Source organism: Scyliorhinus torazame, chromosome 1 (genome assembly GCF_047496885.1).
Source record: "Scyliorhinus torazame isolate Kashiwa2021f chromosome 1, sScyTor2.1, whole genome shotgun sequence".
NCBI classification, from domain to species: Eukaryota; Metazoa; Chordata; class Chondrichthyes; order Carcharhiniformes; family Scyliorhinidae; genus Scyliorhinus; species Scyliorhinus torazame.
This window is the reverse complement of record NC_092707.1, coordinates 244,673,080-244,690,955: the sequence shown is the minus strand read 5'-3', so window position 1 is coordinate 244,690,955 and position 17,876 is coordinate 244,673,080. Positions and strand designations below refer to the sequence as shown.

Here is a 17,876-nt window from a genome sequence, read left to right as displayed (position 1 = left end):
TCATCTTGGTACAAGGCCATCATGCATTCCATGCTCCCTCTATTGTCTGTCCACCCCAGTGGAAAGGGCTCCATATGGGCCTGTGGTCTACCTGATGCGCAAGCATAACAATTGTCTTTGTTCAGCGTCTGGGCCGAATACCTCACTCAATCCACGCATTCTGTTCCTCATAGCCGGTTTTTATCTCAAAGGCTTGCTCTAAATCTTTTATTTCAATTATTTTGACTCCCTGTTCTTTCTCCGCCTTGTCGCCCCTAGTGTCATTAGTGGGAGTTGCTCCCTGGTCTAATAAAATACGGAAGCAGCATTCAGTCTTGCCATTTCTCATGATTACCCCAAATATCTCATTTCTAAGTGAACAAACCCTATTGCCTGTCTCAATCCGGGCCGTGTGTTTTACGGTGATGTATACGGGGTGACAAGTTCCAGCATTGCACATTGAGGGGGAATAACCATTAATCTGGTGAATGGAGACGACCGGTGGTGCCCCTCTGGGCAATTGGCAGAACCTTTTCAGCCAGCCCTCCCTTTCCGTAATCATCCCCCCTCGGTAATAATGAAGAGAATCTACCCTAAACTCCTTTCCCTTCCCCACTGACTCGCAGTCTATGAGGGTGCACAGATCAGTCCGTATTACCTGAGGGTACCGACTTTCTGGGATTGTCAATGTAATCATACGACCGATTCCGAACTCCCACATCATTAATATTATTATACATTGCATAGTCCATTTTAGCTGTAGTTTCGTCATATTATTGAACAGTTCAGGATTTAGTGTCTTTTCAATCTTATCTTAAATGGTTCCTCAGTGGCCTCCACATGCCATTGTTCCTGTTCAGGCGGTGATTTAACGGGACCCTTCGTTCTGCTGTAATGAGTCCAACCTTTTTCCGCAGTTCGTATGGCAGTCTCTGTGGTTAACAAAACCAGGAACGGTCCCAAGTGGGTTGAAGCTTGGTTTCTTTCCACGATTTCACCAGTGCCCAATCTCCTGGTTTAAATTTGTGGACTGCGAATTCAAGGGGAGGTGTCTGCGCTAGCAGTCCTTGTCTCCTGAGGAATGATAATGAGGAACAGTGCCAGTATATATTTCTTTACATAGATATCTTTACATTCTGCAATGGGCAATTCCCCCATTGTTCCAAGGTATGGCAATCCGAACAACATTTCGTATGGGGACAACCCCAAATCTTTTCTTGGAGCCGTTCGGATTCTTAGAAGGGCTATCGGTAAGCATTTTGTCCAAGGGAGCCTAGTTTCTAGTATTATTTTTGACAAATGATTTTTAAGGGTTTAATTCATCCTTTCCACCCGTCCCGATGAGGGGGGGGGGGGGGGGGGGGGGGGGGGGGTGCCAAGGAGTGTGGAAGTCCCAATTTATCTCCAAACTTCTAGTAGTGCCTTCTTTAATAGAATCGACGAATTCATCGACAGAAAACCTATATGTTTAATAAGTTATTGTGTTTGATATTTTAAAATAAATGTTTAGAATTAGCCTGGAAATCAAAACTTCAAACCATGTGGAAGCAGGTCTTAAAAAAAACCAAAACAACTTTGATTAAAAAGAACAGATCGTTCAAGGACATCTGATAACGGGAATTTGGCAGCAATCCAGCCCTTACAATCGATGAATTTGAGCTGAAATACTATTATTGAAATGTTACTGAATCAGTAGTATCAAATTTGATTAATTTATTAATTATAATAATTATTTTGAAATGCCTGGTTGTTGGGCCCCTGCGGTTGGCAGGGTTGTATGCTATATTAGGAACTTTGCCGGACAGGGAACTGACACTGCGGTTGATAAGATCTTAGAGGTAAAGTGACTTCCCCTGTCCGAGTCTATATTTTCTACCAACCCGTATCGGGGAACTATTTGCTCCCGAATGATTATTTCAGCCTTCCCACGGGTGATAGTTCAGTATTTGCAGCCTTCTCTGTAACAAATTGTCTCTCTCTCTCTCTGTATTGAAACAGTGACTCCAGGCATGTTGCAGCCTTCTCTGTCTCTCTCTCTCTCTCTCTGTATTGAAACAGCGACACCAGGCATGTTGCAGCCTTCTCTCTCTCTCTCTCTCTCTGTATCTCTCTCTCTGTTTCTCTCTGCCTCTCTGTCTCTCTCTCTCTCTCTCTCTCTGTATTGAAACAGTGACTCCAGGCATGTTGCAGCTGTCTCTGTCTCTCTCTCTCTCTCTCTGTATTGAAACAGCGACACCAGGCATGTTGCAGCCTTCTCTCTCTCTCTCTCTCTCTGTATCTCTCTCTCTGTCTCTCTCTGCCTCTCTGTCTCTTTCTCTCTCTCTCTCTGTCTCTGTCTCTCTCTCTCTCTGCCTGTCTCTCTCTCTCTCCGTATCTCTCTGTCTCTCTCTCTCTCTGTTCTCTGTATCTCTCTCTCTCTGTCTCTTTCTCTCTCTGTCTCTCTGTATCTCTCTGCCTCTCTCTCTGTATCTCTCTCAGTCTCTGTATCTCTCTCTGCCTGTCTCTCTCTGTCTCTTTCTCTCTCTGTATCTCTCTGTCTGTCTCTCTCTGTATCTCTCTCTCTCTGTCTGGTTCGCTTCCCCCTGTCGGGTGTTTATTCTCCCACAGTCCCATGCCTGCTCTTCTAATCATACCCCTTTCTTCCCCCGTGAATAGGATACTCATAATGGACATTAATTCGGTCCATGTGTATATATTAGGACCTAAGAACTGATTGAGTTGTTCCACCAGTCCTAAGGTGTCTTCCATTAACGTACATAGATATCTTTTTTTTTTAATGCTCTGACTTCTCCTGAATTTAAAGGAGAATTTACAAATCCTACTTCTCCCTCTCCAATAGGGACTTCCCGAAGGAGGTTCATTTCTGTTATTTCTGGTTCCTTTCCCTGTCCTTTCGTGGATCTTAATATCATTTGACTCTCTCCTTTTTCAGGGACTTTCTCTGATTTGCCTTTATTCATTTGTTGGTAATTTGGCGAGTCCTTGTCGTTTGACTTATTCTTAGAAGGGGGTGGCAAATTATCTAAGACGTCCCATTTTTTAAGAGGGGCTGTGCGAACGTCTTCGCCCTGTGGGATTAATGGATATATTCGGGTGGCGTTCCTGCCGGGAAGCCAACAACTCGCGTAACTTACTTCTTTATCGGAACAGGGTCTTTTATCATTGACATATATATTCAAAATTTGGCACACCCAATCTTCGTCCGAACCGTATTTCGGCCAAAAGACGGGGGTTTACGGATTGCTTCTTTTATCCATGTGAAGCAACAAAATTTTATCATTGTTTTCCTGTCCTTATTTTTTCGTACGTGGCTCTCAAAATACCAATTCACTAACATCCGACCCACTGGACTTTTTGGTGGGATATTCTTAGGGATTCTCTTATCAACGCCGTCTCCTTGTTTCGAGTTTTTACTTCCCATTGTAATGTACTCAACTTTCACTTATTTCTAAGTAAAGTGTCGAGTTATGACCGGTCCGTCAAAACAATCACAATCCTGAAAGTACTTATATCATCAATCCGCCCATACACTTATACGGATGTCTAGATATAAACTCCAGAGTCCTTATATCATCAATCCGCCCTTGCGGATGTTTAGATACGAACCCAAGTCAACAAGGTAATACTTAAAAGTCGTTTTTCTTACCTTGCTCCATGCAGAGTTGCCTGACTGTCACTCACGGCGTGCCTGCCACTATAATCCGTTACTTGCTTCTTCAGAATGACTACCCTAGGAACGTGTTCAGTTGACCGTGGGTGACTACTCAAGATGTAGTACGAGACCGTTTAAATAACGGGACGCATCGTCTCGGTTCCTCTTAAGTCGCCCCCCTCGATCAATGAAAACTATCCCGGACGAGCTCCCAATTGTGAGAAACACCGCTCACTTAATAAAAGATTTACACTTAGTCAAATTATGAAGAAGTATTTATTTTCGATCTTGCAAGAGCGGGTGCCTCCAGTAAGCAATAGCAGACACAAAGGATTCACACAGCATCACTTTGTTATATACAATCCATGAAAATACAATCCGTGGGAAACAATCCGTGAGAAACACATCCCACAAACTATAGACAGGGCAGTTCCCTTATTAGTAATCCCTTATTTGGTCTCCCCCTTGCATAGTGATTTCTGTCCGCTCCTGGTACATCCTTGGACCGGCAGTTAAAGATAAGAACGAGGCCCCCTGCTTGCACCTGCTATCTCCCCCTTGCTTAGCAAGTTCTGTTATTGTACATCCCGTTCTTCCCCGAAGGTCATCCTGGTACATCGTTATAATAATTCGCTCACTATAGCTTACTCAGAACTTGACATGTTAATTTTCCCATCATGCTTCATTGTTGACATCTTAATTGTGAACCAGAGTATATACATGTAAAAACAACACAAAAACAACACAGAATGTTCATTTCTCACATCTTGACACCTACTCTACTGCAAGGCTCCTCCAGAATGGTCCAGGCAGCAAATGCATTGTTGCAGCATCCTCTTATCCTTCTCTATCGCTTTCCTTGTGGCAGTATGGCTTTCATTATATGTAGGTGGCTTCCCATGTGCGCATGGATTACCCACTGAAGCCATGTGTTGTGTCATCAGAAGATAGCTCTTGTTACCCAACAGACACCCATTGCTTAGTTGGGGTGAATCAAATGCAGATGGCACAGTGGACTGCCGCAGAATGAAGCCACCCCGACTGCTGCCGGGATACTGGGCATGGACCTACATAATTCTCTGCGCATGATCACACGCACACACACCAGTTGGGCATTGAGGGAGTGGAATCCTTTCATGGTGACACTACATCCTCGATTTTATATGGCACCCAATACAATGGGAACATTTGTGAAGTCATAAGCGCACCCCTCCTATGGGCAGTGCGGTGGCACAGTGGTTAGCACTGCTGTCTCACAACACCGGCCTTGGGTGAGTTTCCTTCGGGTGCTCCAGGTTCCCCCACAGTCCACAGATATGCGGGTTAGGTGGACTGGCCATGCCAAAATGTCTCTTAGTGCCCAGGGATATGCAGGTTAAGGGATGGGGATAGAACGGAGTGAACGGTGGAGTGGACATGGGTAGGGTTCTCTTTTGGAGGGTCGGTGCAGACCCGATGAGCCGAAAAGCCACCTTCTGCACTGTAGGGATTCCATGAACGTTTAACTATGTCTTTCTGGCCTTAGAGAGAATTAAACATATGCAGCATTCCTGGAATACTGTTCCAGTGACCTTCCTCATGTACAATGGACAGTAAAGTGTGAGATGTTACAAATATCACCTATTGTAGCCCGACATAGAAATGCACATGGCCATGTTTATCATCATGGCCACCGGCAATGGTGTCTTGACGTTCTCTGAGGTTGAAGTTGTGGTGGCGACAAGTGACTTGATTTGAGTGAGGATGTCCTTTCATCAGTGTAGACATGTGACACACTGTTCCTTGCTGAGAGCTGTTCCCTGAGCACCCTGGGTGGATATGACCTCGTACGAAGGATCCTTCACCCCTTCCTCCTCTACCTTCCAGCAGCTTCTGTAGCGCCTCCGTATATTGTCCCTGCCCCTGCCATGGTGCCACACCAGCCACTGTAGCTTTTAGCAACCAGAAGCTTCTACAGAAAGGGCTGATAGAAATTAATCAGCTTCTTATCGGTAAGTAGCAGAAGTGTTGAGAGACTCCTTCCTGCTGCTCGACGCATATTTAGTTGTGTGTGTTCAAGAGACTGCATCAGCTGGAGCATTGAACTCCAAAATGACAGCGCTACCATCAAATCAGCATTCGTGCTGACTGACACGACAATCTACCGATTCTGCATATTTTCAGTGTGCTACTAAATGCATTCTAATACCCCCATCAAATGGCATCCAGCATGGTTGGCACCAGAACTGTGGTGTTTATGGACACTAATATTGACTCAAAACTCTTAGCATTGAAGAATTGGGTGCTAAGGAGGCACATTTTGCAGCCAGTGTTTCTATGATGTATTTTAAAATATCAACCTGCTTTTTGCAAGAGTAAAGTAAAAGACCACAATCAGTATTGAAATATATTGTTCCCATTCATTTACAGGGGTGATTGCTTTGATTGCTGGTGCACTCGTCTTACTTTTACCTGAAACCATGGGAATGGCCTTACCAGAGACCATTGAAGATGCAGAAAACATTGGACGGTATGTAAAGTGTGAACAGTGTGTGAAGCTTGCCTTAAGCTTGGAGCGGGATAGCCTTCGCTGCAACTCATACTGAGTAAAATATTCACTCCAGGTTTTACAGGATCACAGAATCGTTACAATGCAAAAGGAGACCATCTGGCCCATTGTGCTTCCACCGGCTGTCCAAATGGAGAACTCACCTGGTGCCACTCTCTCACCTTCTCCCCATAACACTAGATATTCTTCCCTTCCTGATAACAGTGTAATTCCCTTTTGAGTGCTTCAGTTTAACCTGCCTCCACCACATTCTCAGCCAGTGCATTCCAGACCAGAACCAATTGATGCATGGAAAAGTTTTTTCTCATATCACCTCTGCTTCTTTTGCCTTTTGCTGTAAACCTGTGCCCTTTCGTTTTCAACCCTTTCATGTGTGGGAACAGTTTCTCCCCATCTACTTTGTTCAGACCTCTCATGATTTTGAATACCGCGATCAAATCTCCTCTCAGCCTTCTTTTCTTCTCCGGAAAACAGTCCTAACCACTCCAATCTATCCTCGTCACTGAAGTTCCTCAGCCCTGGACTCATACCCATGAATCTTTCCAGCACTTTATCCATAGCCTTTATATCCTTTCTAAAACACAGCACCCAGAACTGGATGAAATATTCCAGCTGAGGTTGACCTAGTCCCTCTATGCCACTAGTCACAGAATCACAGAAATGTTGCAGTGCAGAGGAGGCCATTTGCCTCATTGAGTCTGCACCGGCTCTCCAAACGAGCATCATGACTTTGGGCCATTCCTCTGCCTTTCCCCCATACCCCTGCACATTGTTTCTATTCAAATGATCAAATGATCAGCGAATGACCTCTTGAATGCCCTACACCCCACCCCTGTATGCTTCACCCAATGCCGGTGTCTATGTATTTACATTGTGTGACTTGTGTTGCCCTATTATTTCTTTTCTTTTCTTTTCCTGTACTAAATGATCTGTTTGAGCTGCTCGCAGAAAAATACTTTTCACCGTACCTCGGTACACGTGACAATAAACAAATCCAAATCCATATCCTTTTGAAGTTCTACATTATCCTCACAGCGCACAGCGCTTCCAAATTTTGTATCATTCACAAACGTTGAAATTGTGCCCTCTACACCAGGATCTAGATCATTAATATTTATCAGGAAAAGCAGTGGTCTGAACGCTGGCCCCTGGGGAACTCCACTGTTAACCTTCCTCCAGCCCGAAAAATGTCCATTAACCATTACTCACTGTTTCCTGTCACTCATCCAATTTAGTATTCATGTTTCCACAGTCCCTTTTTTTCCATGAGCTGTAAATTTTCTCATAAGTCTGTTGTATGGTACTGTATCAAATGCCTTTGGAAGTCAATATACACCACATCAATAGCATTGCCCTCATCGACCCTCTCTGTTATCTCTTCAAAAAAACTCCAGCAAGTTAATTAAACATGACCTTCTCTGAAGAAATCCATGCTGACTTTCCTTAATTAACCCATGTTGACCATGTGACCATTGATTTTGTCCTAAATGATTGTTACTGGAGGTTTCCCCACCACTGAAGTTAAACTGTGGTTGCTGGGCTTACTTTTACACCCTTTTTTGAACGAGGGTGTAAGGTTTGTAATTCTCCAATCCTCTGGGACCATCCCTGATGACCAGTGCTTCTGCAATTTCCACTCACACTATTTCTGGGTACATCTCATCTGGTCCTCGTGTCTTAAGTACGGACGGACAGTCTATCCAATGCCTCATCCTTATTCATTTTAAATCCTTTTTGATAACAAACATGTCCTCATTTCTCCAGAGAGAAGAAAACAGCCCCAAAGGCAACTCATGAGCTGTTTCCTCTACATCCTTCAGTGGAAACAAGTAGCAACAAGCAACCTGTCTCAGAGAAGATGATCCCCTCGAGCTAGATTAATATGTTTGAAAAAAGCATTAACTATATTTAACAGTCAATGATATTTAATAGTGTCATTGTTATTGACATTATTAAATGTCAAGTTTAATAATGTTTTAATGTCCTGCTCTGCTAAAAATTCATGCAATTCAGTTTTATTGTAATCATAAACGTTAGAGATTAGAGATTAATGATTATGATTCACCCGATACAGAATCTTCATGTAAGGATGGATAAGTGATGTTTGCAGAGTTTATATGTGATCCTGAGAGGCAAGGAAGGGTCCTACCTCAGTCCACATGCTGTGTAATAAGATTATCTGTGAACTTCTGATGGTTTGATTCCATTTTCAGACTGAAGAAGGGACTTGAGTAGTTGCTTTCCACTTGTCAGAAGGTTTTATTAATAAGAGTGTTTTCTAACGTTAGTGTCATCTCAGCCCCCATTACTGTACGTTGCTTCGCTGTAAGGCACGTTCTGATCTTGATCTCACCCCTTCTGATTTAGAATTTCTCTGACACGCTAAAACACAGCTTTGTCGCTCAACTTACATCCTTTTAATCTCCATCGCTGCTGCTACACCTCCTTTGGAGTGGGCTTTAATTAGACTTATAGAATCATGGGCATCTGTGCTCCGTTACCTTGTACTCACAGACTGAGGCGGTGAGCTATAAGAACAAAGAACAAAGAAAAGTACAGCACAGGAACAGGCCCTTCAGCCCTGCAAGCCCGTGCCGACCATGCTGCCCGACTAAACTACAATCTTCTACACTTCCTGCGTCCGTATCCCTCTATTCCCATCCAATTCATGTATTTGTCAAGATGCCCCTTAAATGTCACTATCGTCCCTGCTTCCACCACCTCCTCCGACAGCGAGTTCCAGGCACCCACTACCCTCTGTGTGAAAAACTTGCCTCATACATCTACTCTAAACCTTGCCCCTCGCACCCTAAACCTATGCCCCTTAGTAATTGACCCCTCTACCCCGGGGAAAAGCCTCTGACTATCCACTCTGTCTATGCCCCTCATAATTTTGTAGACCTCTATCAGGTCGCCCCTCAACCTCCGTCGTTCCAGTGAGAACAAACCAAGTTTATTCAACCGCTCCTCATAGCTAATGCCCTCCATACCAAGCAACATCCTGGTAAATCTCTTCTGCGCCCTCTCTAAAGCCTCCACATCCTTCTGGTAGTGTGGCAACCAGAATTGAACACTATACTCCAAGTGTGGCCTAACTAAGGTTCTATACAGCTGCAACATGACTTGCCAATTCTTATACTCAATGCCCCGGCCAATGAGGGCAAGCATGCCGTATGCCTTCTTGACTACCTTCTCCACCTGTGTTGCCCCTTTCAGTGACCTGTGGACCTGTACACCTAGATCTCTCTGACTTTCAATACTCTTGAGGGTTCTAACATTCACTGTATATTCCCTACCTGCATTAGACCTTCCAAAATGCATTACCTCACATTTGTCCGGATTAAACTCCATCTGCCATCTCTCCACCCAAGTCTCCAAACAATCTAAATCCTGCTGTATCCTCTGACAGTCCTCATCGCTATCCGCAATTCCACCAACCTTTGTGTCGTCTGCAAACTTACTAATCAGACCAGTTACAATTTCCTCCAAATCATTTATATATACTACGAACAGCAAAGGTCCCAGCACTGATCCCAGCGGAACAAGAAAAAAATGAGCAATTGCCTGTGCCGATTTTAAAATCGACTTTTACAGGGGCACCTGGTTGTAAACCTTCAGTAATTCCACTTGTGAAAGAGAAGACTCCATGAAGTAAATGTTAACATCCCGATAATGGGTTTGGGGGGGGGGGGGGGGGGGGGGGCTAAAAATGGAAAACCAAGAGACACATGGGCAAACTGTTGTGTGTGAATGAGCTTGTGTTGTGTCTAACCCACTTGGGTATTTTGACAAATGAAGAGGTTAAAGAAGAATAAGAGGTTTGTGCAGACCAATGGTCCTACTTGAACTGGACTCCTTACTTGTTATGAGTTGAATGTCTTTTCTGTCGACTTAGCTAATGTATCATACCTCAAGTGTTGTTTCTTAATAAACTGCTTTAAACCCACATATAACCATGACTCCTCTGTGAGTAATCTGTGACTCCTGGATTCAGTCTCACATAGCCGATGGCCTGCCTGAGTGAGAGGTTTGTGCGCACACTGTTTGTTCAGAGGCTGGGGTTTCCCGCGCGTCATTTCTAACTTTCAGGAAGTTGCTTTGCCGACTTTGGGCTTTCTTTACTCACCTTGATCCAAACTTCCCAACTGTCGGTTTTCTCCACAGCGCGGGAGGAATTGCTGCAGCTTTACCATGGGCCTCCGATGAGGAGCAGCAACAACAACACCAGCAGCACACAGACCTCTGGCCTGAAGGAGGGGATATTTCCGCTGCTGGTTAGGTTTAGCTCGTTTGGCTAGACAGGTGGTTTGTGATGTAGAGTGCTGACAACAGCATGAGTTCAATTCCCATACCAGCTGAGGTTATTCGTGAAGGCCCCGCCTTCTCAACTTGCCCCTTGCCTGAGGTGTGGTGATCCTCTGGTTAAATCACCGCCAGTCAGCTCTCCCCTTCAAAGGGGAAAGCAGCCAATGGTTATCTGGGACTATGGCGACCTTACATTTATACAGACAGAGATTAACGTCTGCGCCATGATTGAGCAACGGAAGCTCAGGTTTTTACATAGGTTGTTACTGATATTTGTAGCTCCTGGGACAAGACTTCCTTCCTCGTGGGTACATATTGTTAGTGAACATCCTGCTCAGAATTTCATAGAATCTGGTTCCTTCCAGGGATCTGCTGGTGACATGTGTGGGATTTCCTCTGGTGCAGACATGATGGGCCGAATGGCCTGTTTCAGTAACTTTTCTCTGGTTTTAACCATGGAGGAGGTTCCACCACTGCGAGTTGCTGCTCAATCAGATTGGCTGGTCACTTTCTAGTGGAAGGTGCTGACCAAGGGGTGGTGGGGGGGAGGTGGGGGGGATGATGTGGCCAGAGGGGCGGCAGCCAGAGTAACTCACAACAGCCTCATATTGGCAATCTGCAGCTATCTGAATGCATCAGGCCTTAAGCCCCTGACCCTGCTGCATTACAAATCTTTCTCAAAATTAAAAATCCAACCATTACATTCACGACTTTGATGACCAGGGGAATCACAGGCCCGTTGGAATAACCAACCTGCCAGTCCCTGCTCAGGCCGACTTTTATGCTCAATTTTACGTGTCCCAGCAGAGTGGGCCTCCAGCCACTACCGGGGAAGCTTGTACTCCACGAGCTCCATGGAGAGATCGATCATGGTTTCCCTGTGGATCTCATGGGGGTTAGACAAAAACCCTTCCCTCGTCTTCCAACCTAGCCCTACTATCCACCTGAACGATACTGTCCATTTGGAATTCAGGATGCAACAAAGTGAATGGCAGGAGAACGAAGAGTTCAAACAAAGTGATTCATTAAAATAAATATGAATGGGGACTTCCAGTGGCGGCAATGAGTGAGTGAGCCGCACATTCGGGGGCTCTCACTCCGGCAGGATTTGAGGACCTGGTTCCCCGGTTTTGCGGGACTGTGGAGAGCTGAAAGGTCGGCCATGGGGGGCTAAGGAGCGAGCAGAGCTGCATGGAACTGCGGGAGAGCAGAAAGCAGCGCAAACGGGAGAGGAAGGGACAAAGGCAAGGTGCAGGGGACGCTGACCTGGGAGCAAAGGTGGCGGACCTACGGACCTCGGACCCGGCGATCCAGCAAGCGCTGGAAAGCAGGCTGCAGGTGATAAAGAGCAGTTTTGAATCGTTGAAGCGGGATAACTTGGACCCACTTCAGACGGCAGTGGATCAGCTGAACCAGAGACTGGATGCCCAGGCCGAAAAAGGTAAGGAGCTGGGGGAGGCGGTGGAGGAGAAGGCAGACGCGCAGACGGTTGCTGCGCTAGAAGTCGATGGGTTGAAGGAGAGACAGAGAAGACTGCTGGACAGAATAGAGGAGCTGGAACATAGGGCCCATAGACAAATTCTGAGGATCATCGGCCTCCCGGAGGGGGCTGAGGGAGCAGATGCCACAGCGTTTGTGGCGGACCTGTTGATGCAGCTGATGGGGGCTGAAGCCTGTCCGCGACCGTCGGAGCTGGTGGGGGCACACAGAGTACAGGCGAGATAGGTGCGTCCAGGGGGGTACCCCCCATTCGATGGTGGTTAGGTTCCACAGGTTTGTGGAGAAGGAGCGGGTGCTGCAGTGGGCAAAGAGCGCTAAGAGCAGCACGCAGAATAACAGTGTCCTTCGCATTTACCAGGACCTAAGCCAGGAGGTGGCCAGGCGTCGAGCAGCCTTTAAACAAGTTAAGGAGGTGTTGTTCAAAAAGCACGTGAAGTTTGGTCTGCTCTTCCCGGCTCGTCTTTGGGTTACGTATCAGGGCCAACACCACTACTTCTCCGAGCCCGAAGAAGCGATGGACTTTGTGAGGGATCAGGGGCTGGTCTCGTAAAAAGGACCCACAGACGCAAGCTAGGGTCCGAGAATTACTGTTTGGGGAGATGCCTACTGTGCCTGGACTGCTGGTCGACTGTTTACTGCTTTAAAGGTGCCATGTGGTGTATTTTTTGTGGGCCATTTTTGCCTGTGGGTGATGTACCCTCCCCCCCTCCTCTCATATGGACTTTTTCCTTTTTTCTGTTGCTTTTTTTTCTCTCCTTTCTTTTTCCGTTGTGGTGGGTACCTTTTGCTGGGCTCTCTGAGTGCGCTGGAGCCTGTATTGTAACAAAAGGGTGGCCGGTCAGCAGTGGGGATTAAAGGTGTTGGTCGGGGGCTTTTGTTTCATTTATGTCTATGGTTTTTATGTTTGTCTCGGATGGGGGATGTACGGGTACTGGGTTATTGTGGTGTTATTATTTTTTTTTAGTGCTCAGAAAGGGACGTGGGTTAACACTTATCTGTGTACACCGCTGGATCTGTATTGTACCTGGAGCAGCCTCGCGGTGCTGTTTGATATTTACATCTTGTTTGATCTTTCCCATCTTAGTGAGGCTGCTCCAGTGGGTCGGAGTGGGGGACGGTGTGCTGGGGAGTGGGGAGATGAGGTCGGGGAAACAATGGGAGTGAGACAAGGGGGCGCCGGAGGGATGAGTCACCGGGCTAGCAGATTGGCTAGTCAAGGGAGTCAGGTGGGGGGGGGGGGGGAGAGAGAATACAGCCAGTGGATGGCAGGGGTGGGGTTATCGGGGGATGTTGCGAGGGGGGGGGGGGGGAGTTATTTTGCTGACATGGGGGGGGATCTGAAGTAGGTAATGGAAAGGAGGGCGGAGGTGGAGGCGGCCAAGAGGCGAGCCAAGAATGGCGTGGCACATGGGCCGGGGGCGGGCCCAAGAAAGGTTTAATACGGTCCTCGACCCAGGGCTAGACCGGTCATGTCCCAGAACGGGTAGACTCCCAGCAATGGCAAGGGAGCTGAAAGGGTTCATGGAGCAAATGGGGGCAGTGGACCCATGGAGAGCCAGACAGCCGACGGGAAGGGGCTACTCGTTCTACTCGCATGTTCATAAAGTGTATTCTAGGATTGATTTCTTTATCTTGAGCAGGGACTGTGTGGGGGAGGTAAAGAATACGGAATACTCGGCAATCGCTATCTCAGACCATGCCCTGCACTGGGTGGACCTGCAGGTCGGGGGTGGGGGGGGGGGGGGAAATTACCAACGCCCGCAATGGAGGTTAGACGTAGGACTGTTGTCGGAGGAGGGGATATGTGAGAGGGTGCGAAAGTGTATGCAAAATTATTTGCAGGTGAACGATACGGGGAGGTTTCAGCAGCGACCCTGTGGGAGGCGCTGAAAGTAGTAGTGAGGGGGGATTGATCTCAATTCGGGCTCACAGGGTCAGGGCGGACAGAGCAGAAATGGACAGATTGGTTCGGGAAATTCACCGGATAGACGAGGAGCATGCGGGGTCCCCGGGGGAGGACCTACTCAGGGAGAGACGGAGATTGCAGGCGGAACTGGGGGTGCTATCCACGAGTAGGGCCGTGGAACAACTTAGGAAGGCGAGGGGAGTGGTGTATGAGCATGGGGAGAAGGCCAGCAGATTGCTAGCGCAGCAACTTAGGAAGAGGGAGGCGGCCAGGGAAATAAGTAGAGTGGTTGATGGGGAGGGGAGCAGAGTGGAGGACCCGGCAGGACTGAATAAGGTATTTTGGAACTTCTATAGTAAGCTGTACACTTCAGAACCCCCGGAAGAGCCGGAGGAGATGAAAAGGTTCGTGGATGGACTAACCTTCCCAAAAGTAGGCTGGGGACTAGTGGACGGGCTGGGTCCCCGATTAGAGCAGAGGAGGTACTGGGGGGCCTAAAGGCCATGCAGTTGGGGAAAGCCCTGGGACCAGATGGATACCCAGTGGAGTTTTACAAGATGTTCTCGGAGATAGTGGGACCGGTCCTGACAAGGGTTTTTAATGAGGCGAGGGATGATGTCGCAAGCCACCATCTCGCTGATATTGAAGCAGGACAAAGACCCGGAATCCTGCGGGTCATACAGGCCAATCTCCCTGATCAATGTGGACGCCAAGCTCCTGGCCAAGGTCCTGACGATTAGAATTGAGGACAGCGTACCGGAGGTGATTGGGGACGATCAGACAGGGTTTGTGAAAGGCAGGCAGCTGACAGCTAACTTGAGAAGATTGCTTAATGTGATCATGATGCCCCCAACAGGCAAGGAGGTGGAGGTAGTGGTGGCAATGGACGCTGAGAAGGCCTTCGACCGGGTGGAGTGGGGCTATATGTGGGAGGTGCTTGGACGGTTTGGGTTCGGGGAGGGACTGGTTAATTGGGTCAGACTATTGTTCCAGGCCCCAAAAGCTAGCGTTAGAATGAACAGGATAATGTCAGATTATTTCAGACTGCATCGCGGGACCAGACAGGGGTGCCCACTCTCCCCGTTGCTGTTCGTGCTGGCCACAGAGCCGTTGGCGATTGCGTTGAGAGCTGCGAAGCGGTGGAAGAGAATGACTTGGGGAGGGGTGGAACATAGGGTCTCGCTCTATGCGGACAACCTGCTCCTCTACGTGTCGGACCCACTGGCCGGGATGGAAAATATACTGGAAACATTGAGGAAGTTCGGCCAGTTTTCAGGGTACAAATTGTTAGACGTTTTAGTTGCTATGAAATGAAGAGTCTAAAGTTCTTGTTCCTTTTCACCAAACACCATTTATTTCACTTCCACAGCCTCTGCACAAAACTCTTAACAACACACCACCTCCCAGAGGCCACCTGAAGCCCCTTTACATATCAGTGTCAATTAATGGATACTTAACATAAATGAGACAACTAATTGCAATGTCTCTCAACCCATTACTTAACACAAATTAATTATGGCCAAGAGTGAGATGATTGTGGTGCAGGCAAGGGGCCAGGAGAATAGACTGAAGGAGCTGCCATTTAGGCTGGTTGGGGAAAGTTTCCGGTACTTGGGGATACAGGTGGCACGAGACTGGGGCAGGTTGCAGAAGTTAAATTTGACTAGAGTGGTGGAACAAATGAAGAGGGAGTTTTGGAGATGGGATGCACTCCCGCTGTCACTGGTGGGGAGGGTGCAGACTGTAAAGATGACAATCCTCCCTAGATTTCTGTTCATCTTCCAGTGCCTCCCGATCTTTATCCCACAGTCCTTCTTCAAAAGGACCGGCAAAATCATCATGAGCTTTGTCTGGTCGTTCACCGAGCCTACATGCCGATAGCTCGGATGAGCAAATTCTTTGTGGTAGAGGACAAGTGCGCTAGATGCGCGGGAGGACCAGCGAACCACGTTCACATGTTTTGGGCATGCCCTAAGCTTAGGGGGTACTGGGAGGGATTTGCGGGGGTCATGTCCCGGGTGTTGAAAACAAGGGTGGTGAGTCCAGAGGTGGCAATTTTCGGGGTTTCGGAAGACCCGGGAGTCCAGGGGAAGAAAGAGGTCGATGTTCTGGCCTTTGCTTCCCTGATAGCCCGGCAGCGAATACTGCTGGCATGGAGGCACTCAAAACCCCCGAAGACCGAACTATGACTTTCGGACATGTCAAGCTTTCTGGGTATGGAAAAAAATCAAGTTCGCCTTGAGGGAATCTGTATTGGGGTTCGCCCGAAGGTGGCAACCACTCATCGACTTCTTCGCAGGAGAGTGAACGTCAGCAGGGGGGGGGGGGGGGGAGGGGGGGGAGGGGGGAGATTAGAGCAGAGTAGGAGGGATAAATAGGCGGGTAATGTCCATGGGAGAGGAGCGGGCATGTGCAGTATGGTTTGATTGAAGTATTGGTTTTATATTGATGTTTGCACATTTCTGTTATCTGTAACTGCTTACAATGCCAAAAAATACCTCAATAAAATTGTTTGTTTAAAAAAAATGAATGTACTGTTATGAACATTGTTATACACAACCTTGTGTGACTATTATATCTTTCCTATCCACTTCTTTTTACTCCCACCTGGTGTAATGCTTGTGGCTTCAGCAAAGTTAAAGGCTGACTTCTTGTTCTCTTGCTCTGATAGACACTTGTGATGGATGTTCCCTGGATTTGGGACTCAACCAAGACTGCTCCAGCTGCACCTGTGCCGGGGAAAACTCTGTCAACAAGGCAGCATGTAATTCTCTGTGTGGTAGTGTAGAGGGGCAAAAAGATGAGACATGGTAGCACCTTAAGAGCCCCCACTTCCATGTGCTCTTTCTCCGTCTTCCCTCTCATGGCCCACCTGATAGCCAAGAGATGGAGATCACATTGCTGTTCTTCAGTAAGGCATTGAGTCACCAAGGTGAGGCTTTCCTCCATCCTGTCTAAAGTGACAGTCAGAATGTGTAGGCCATTGGTCTGGACCAGTGTACACTCAGTGGCCTGTCGCGACTGAATCTCCAGGCAGGCGCCTATTCTTCCTATGGAGCTGAGCATCAGCACAAATGCCTCAGACATGGCATTTACCAGAGATGGAGATCCCTCCAATCTCTGTCCAAGGGTATACACACTGTCTCTGGAAATGCTGAGAGAAACACTCAAATCTCCGTGACTTTTCCACATTCCCTTTCGCCGCAGATTTGAGCTGTGAAGACCCTGGAGTGTCCTGCATTGGGGAACGCTGCTGCTCCTGTCTCCAACAGCTGCTCCTGTAGCTGTACGTATCGGCACTGCTGGAGAGCAGGCATGAGTCAGGTGCACCCGCAGAGCCCTCACCCCCTACTGGAGGTCCCTCCTCCCTCTGTTTACTCCTCTGTCACCCTTGAATGACCCGTGGGAGCTAAAAGCCGTGATTTATTGCTGACATGGGGAAAGGGTTCACGCTCTATACTGTGCATATTGTGGCATTTCAGTTGGAATCACAGAATGGTTACAGCGCAGAAGGAGGCCATTCAGCGCACAATGTCTGCATCAGCTCTCCAAATGAGCAATTCACACAGTGCTCCACTTTACCCCCGCAACCCGACATTCTCCCTTTTCAGGTAACAATGTGATGTCCTTTTGAATGTTTCAGATGGATCTGTGTCCACCACACTCCCAGACAGTGCATTCCAGGCATTAACTACTCGCTGCGGGAAAATATCATTCCTCGTGTCGCTTCCTTTGTCAATTATTTTAATCCATGCCCTCTCGTTCTCGATCCTTTCACAAGTGGGAACACATTTTCCCGATCTACTCTGCCCTGATTCCCCATGATTTTGAATGCCTCTCTTGAGTCTCCCCTCAAACTTCTTTTTTTCAAGGAAAACAGCCCTAACGTCTCCAATCAAATGGTGTGGTGACATCAATGCAGCATTAGTGACTGTTATGTGCCAAGTGGCAGTGCATCTTCTAATATTGTGACCAAGGAGGTGGGT

The 17,876-nt window shown here is 47.5% G+C and overlaps 1 protein-coding gene across 1 annotated transcript in view; it reads left to right on the top strand.

The window, feature by feature from the left end:
- The window catches only part of LOC140420071 (solute carrier family 22 member 2-like), a 68,837-nt gene extending 58,705 nt beyond the window's left edge, over positions 1–10,132 (top strand). Inside the window, exons 10-11 of the mRNA XM_072504098.1 lie at positions 6,041–6,140; positions 7,944–10,132. Of these exons, the coding sequence (XP_072360199.1) occupies positions 6,041–6,140; positions 7,944–8,055 (212 nt within the window). The 3' untranslated portion in view covers positions 8,056–10,132. The remainder of the gene's footprint in view (positions 1–6,040; positions 6,141–7,943) is intronic.
- The last annotated feature ends 7,744 nt before the right edge of the window (positions 10,133–17,876 follow it).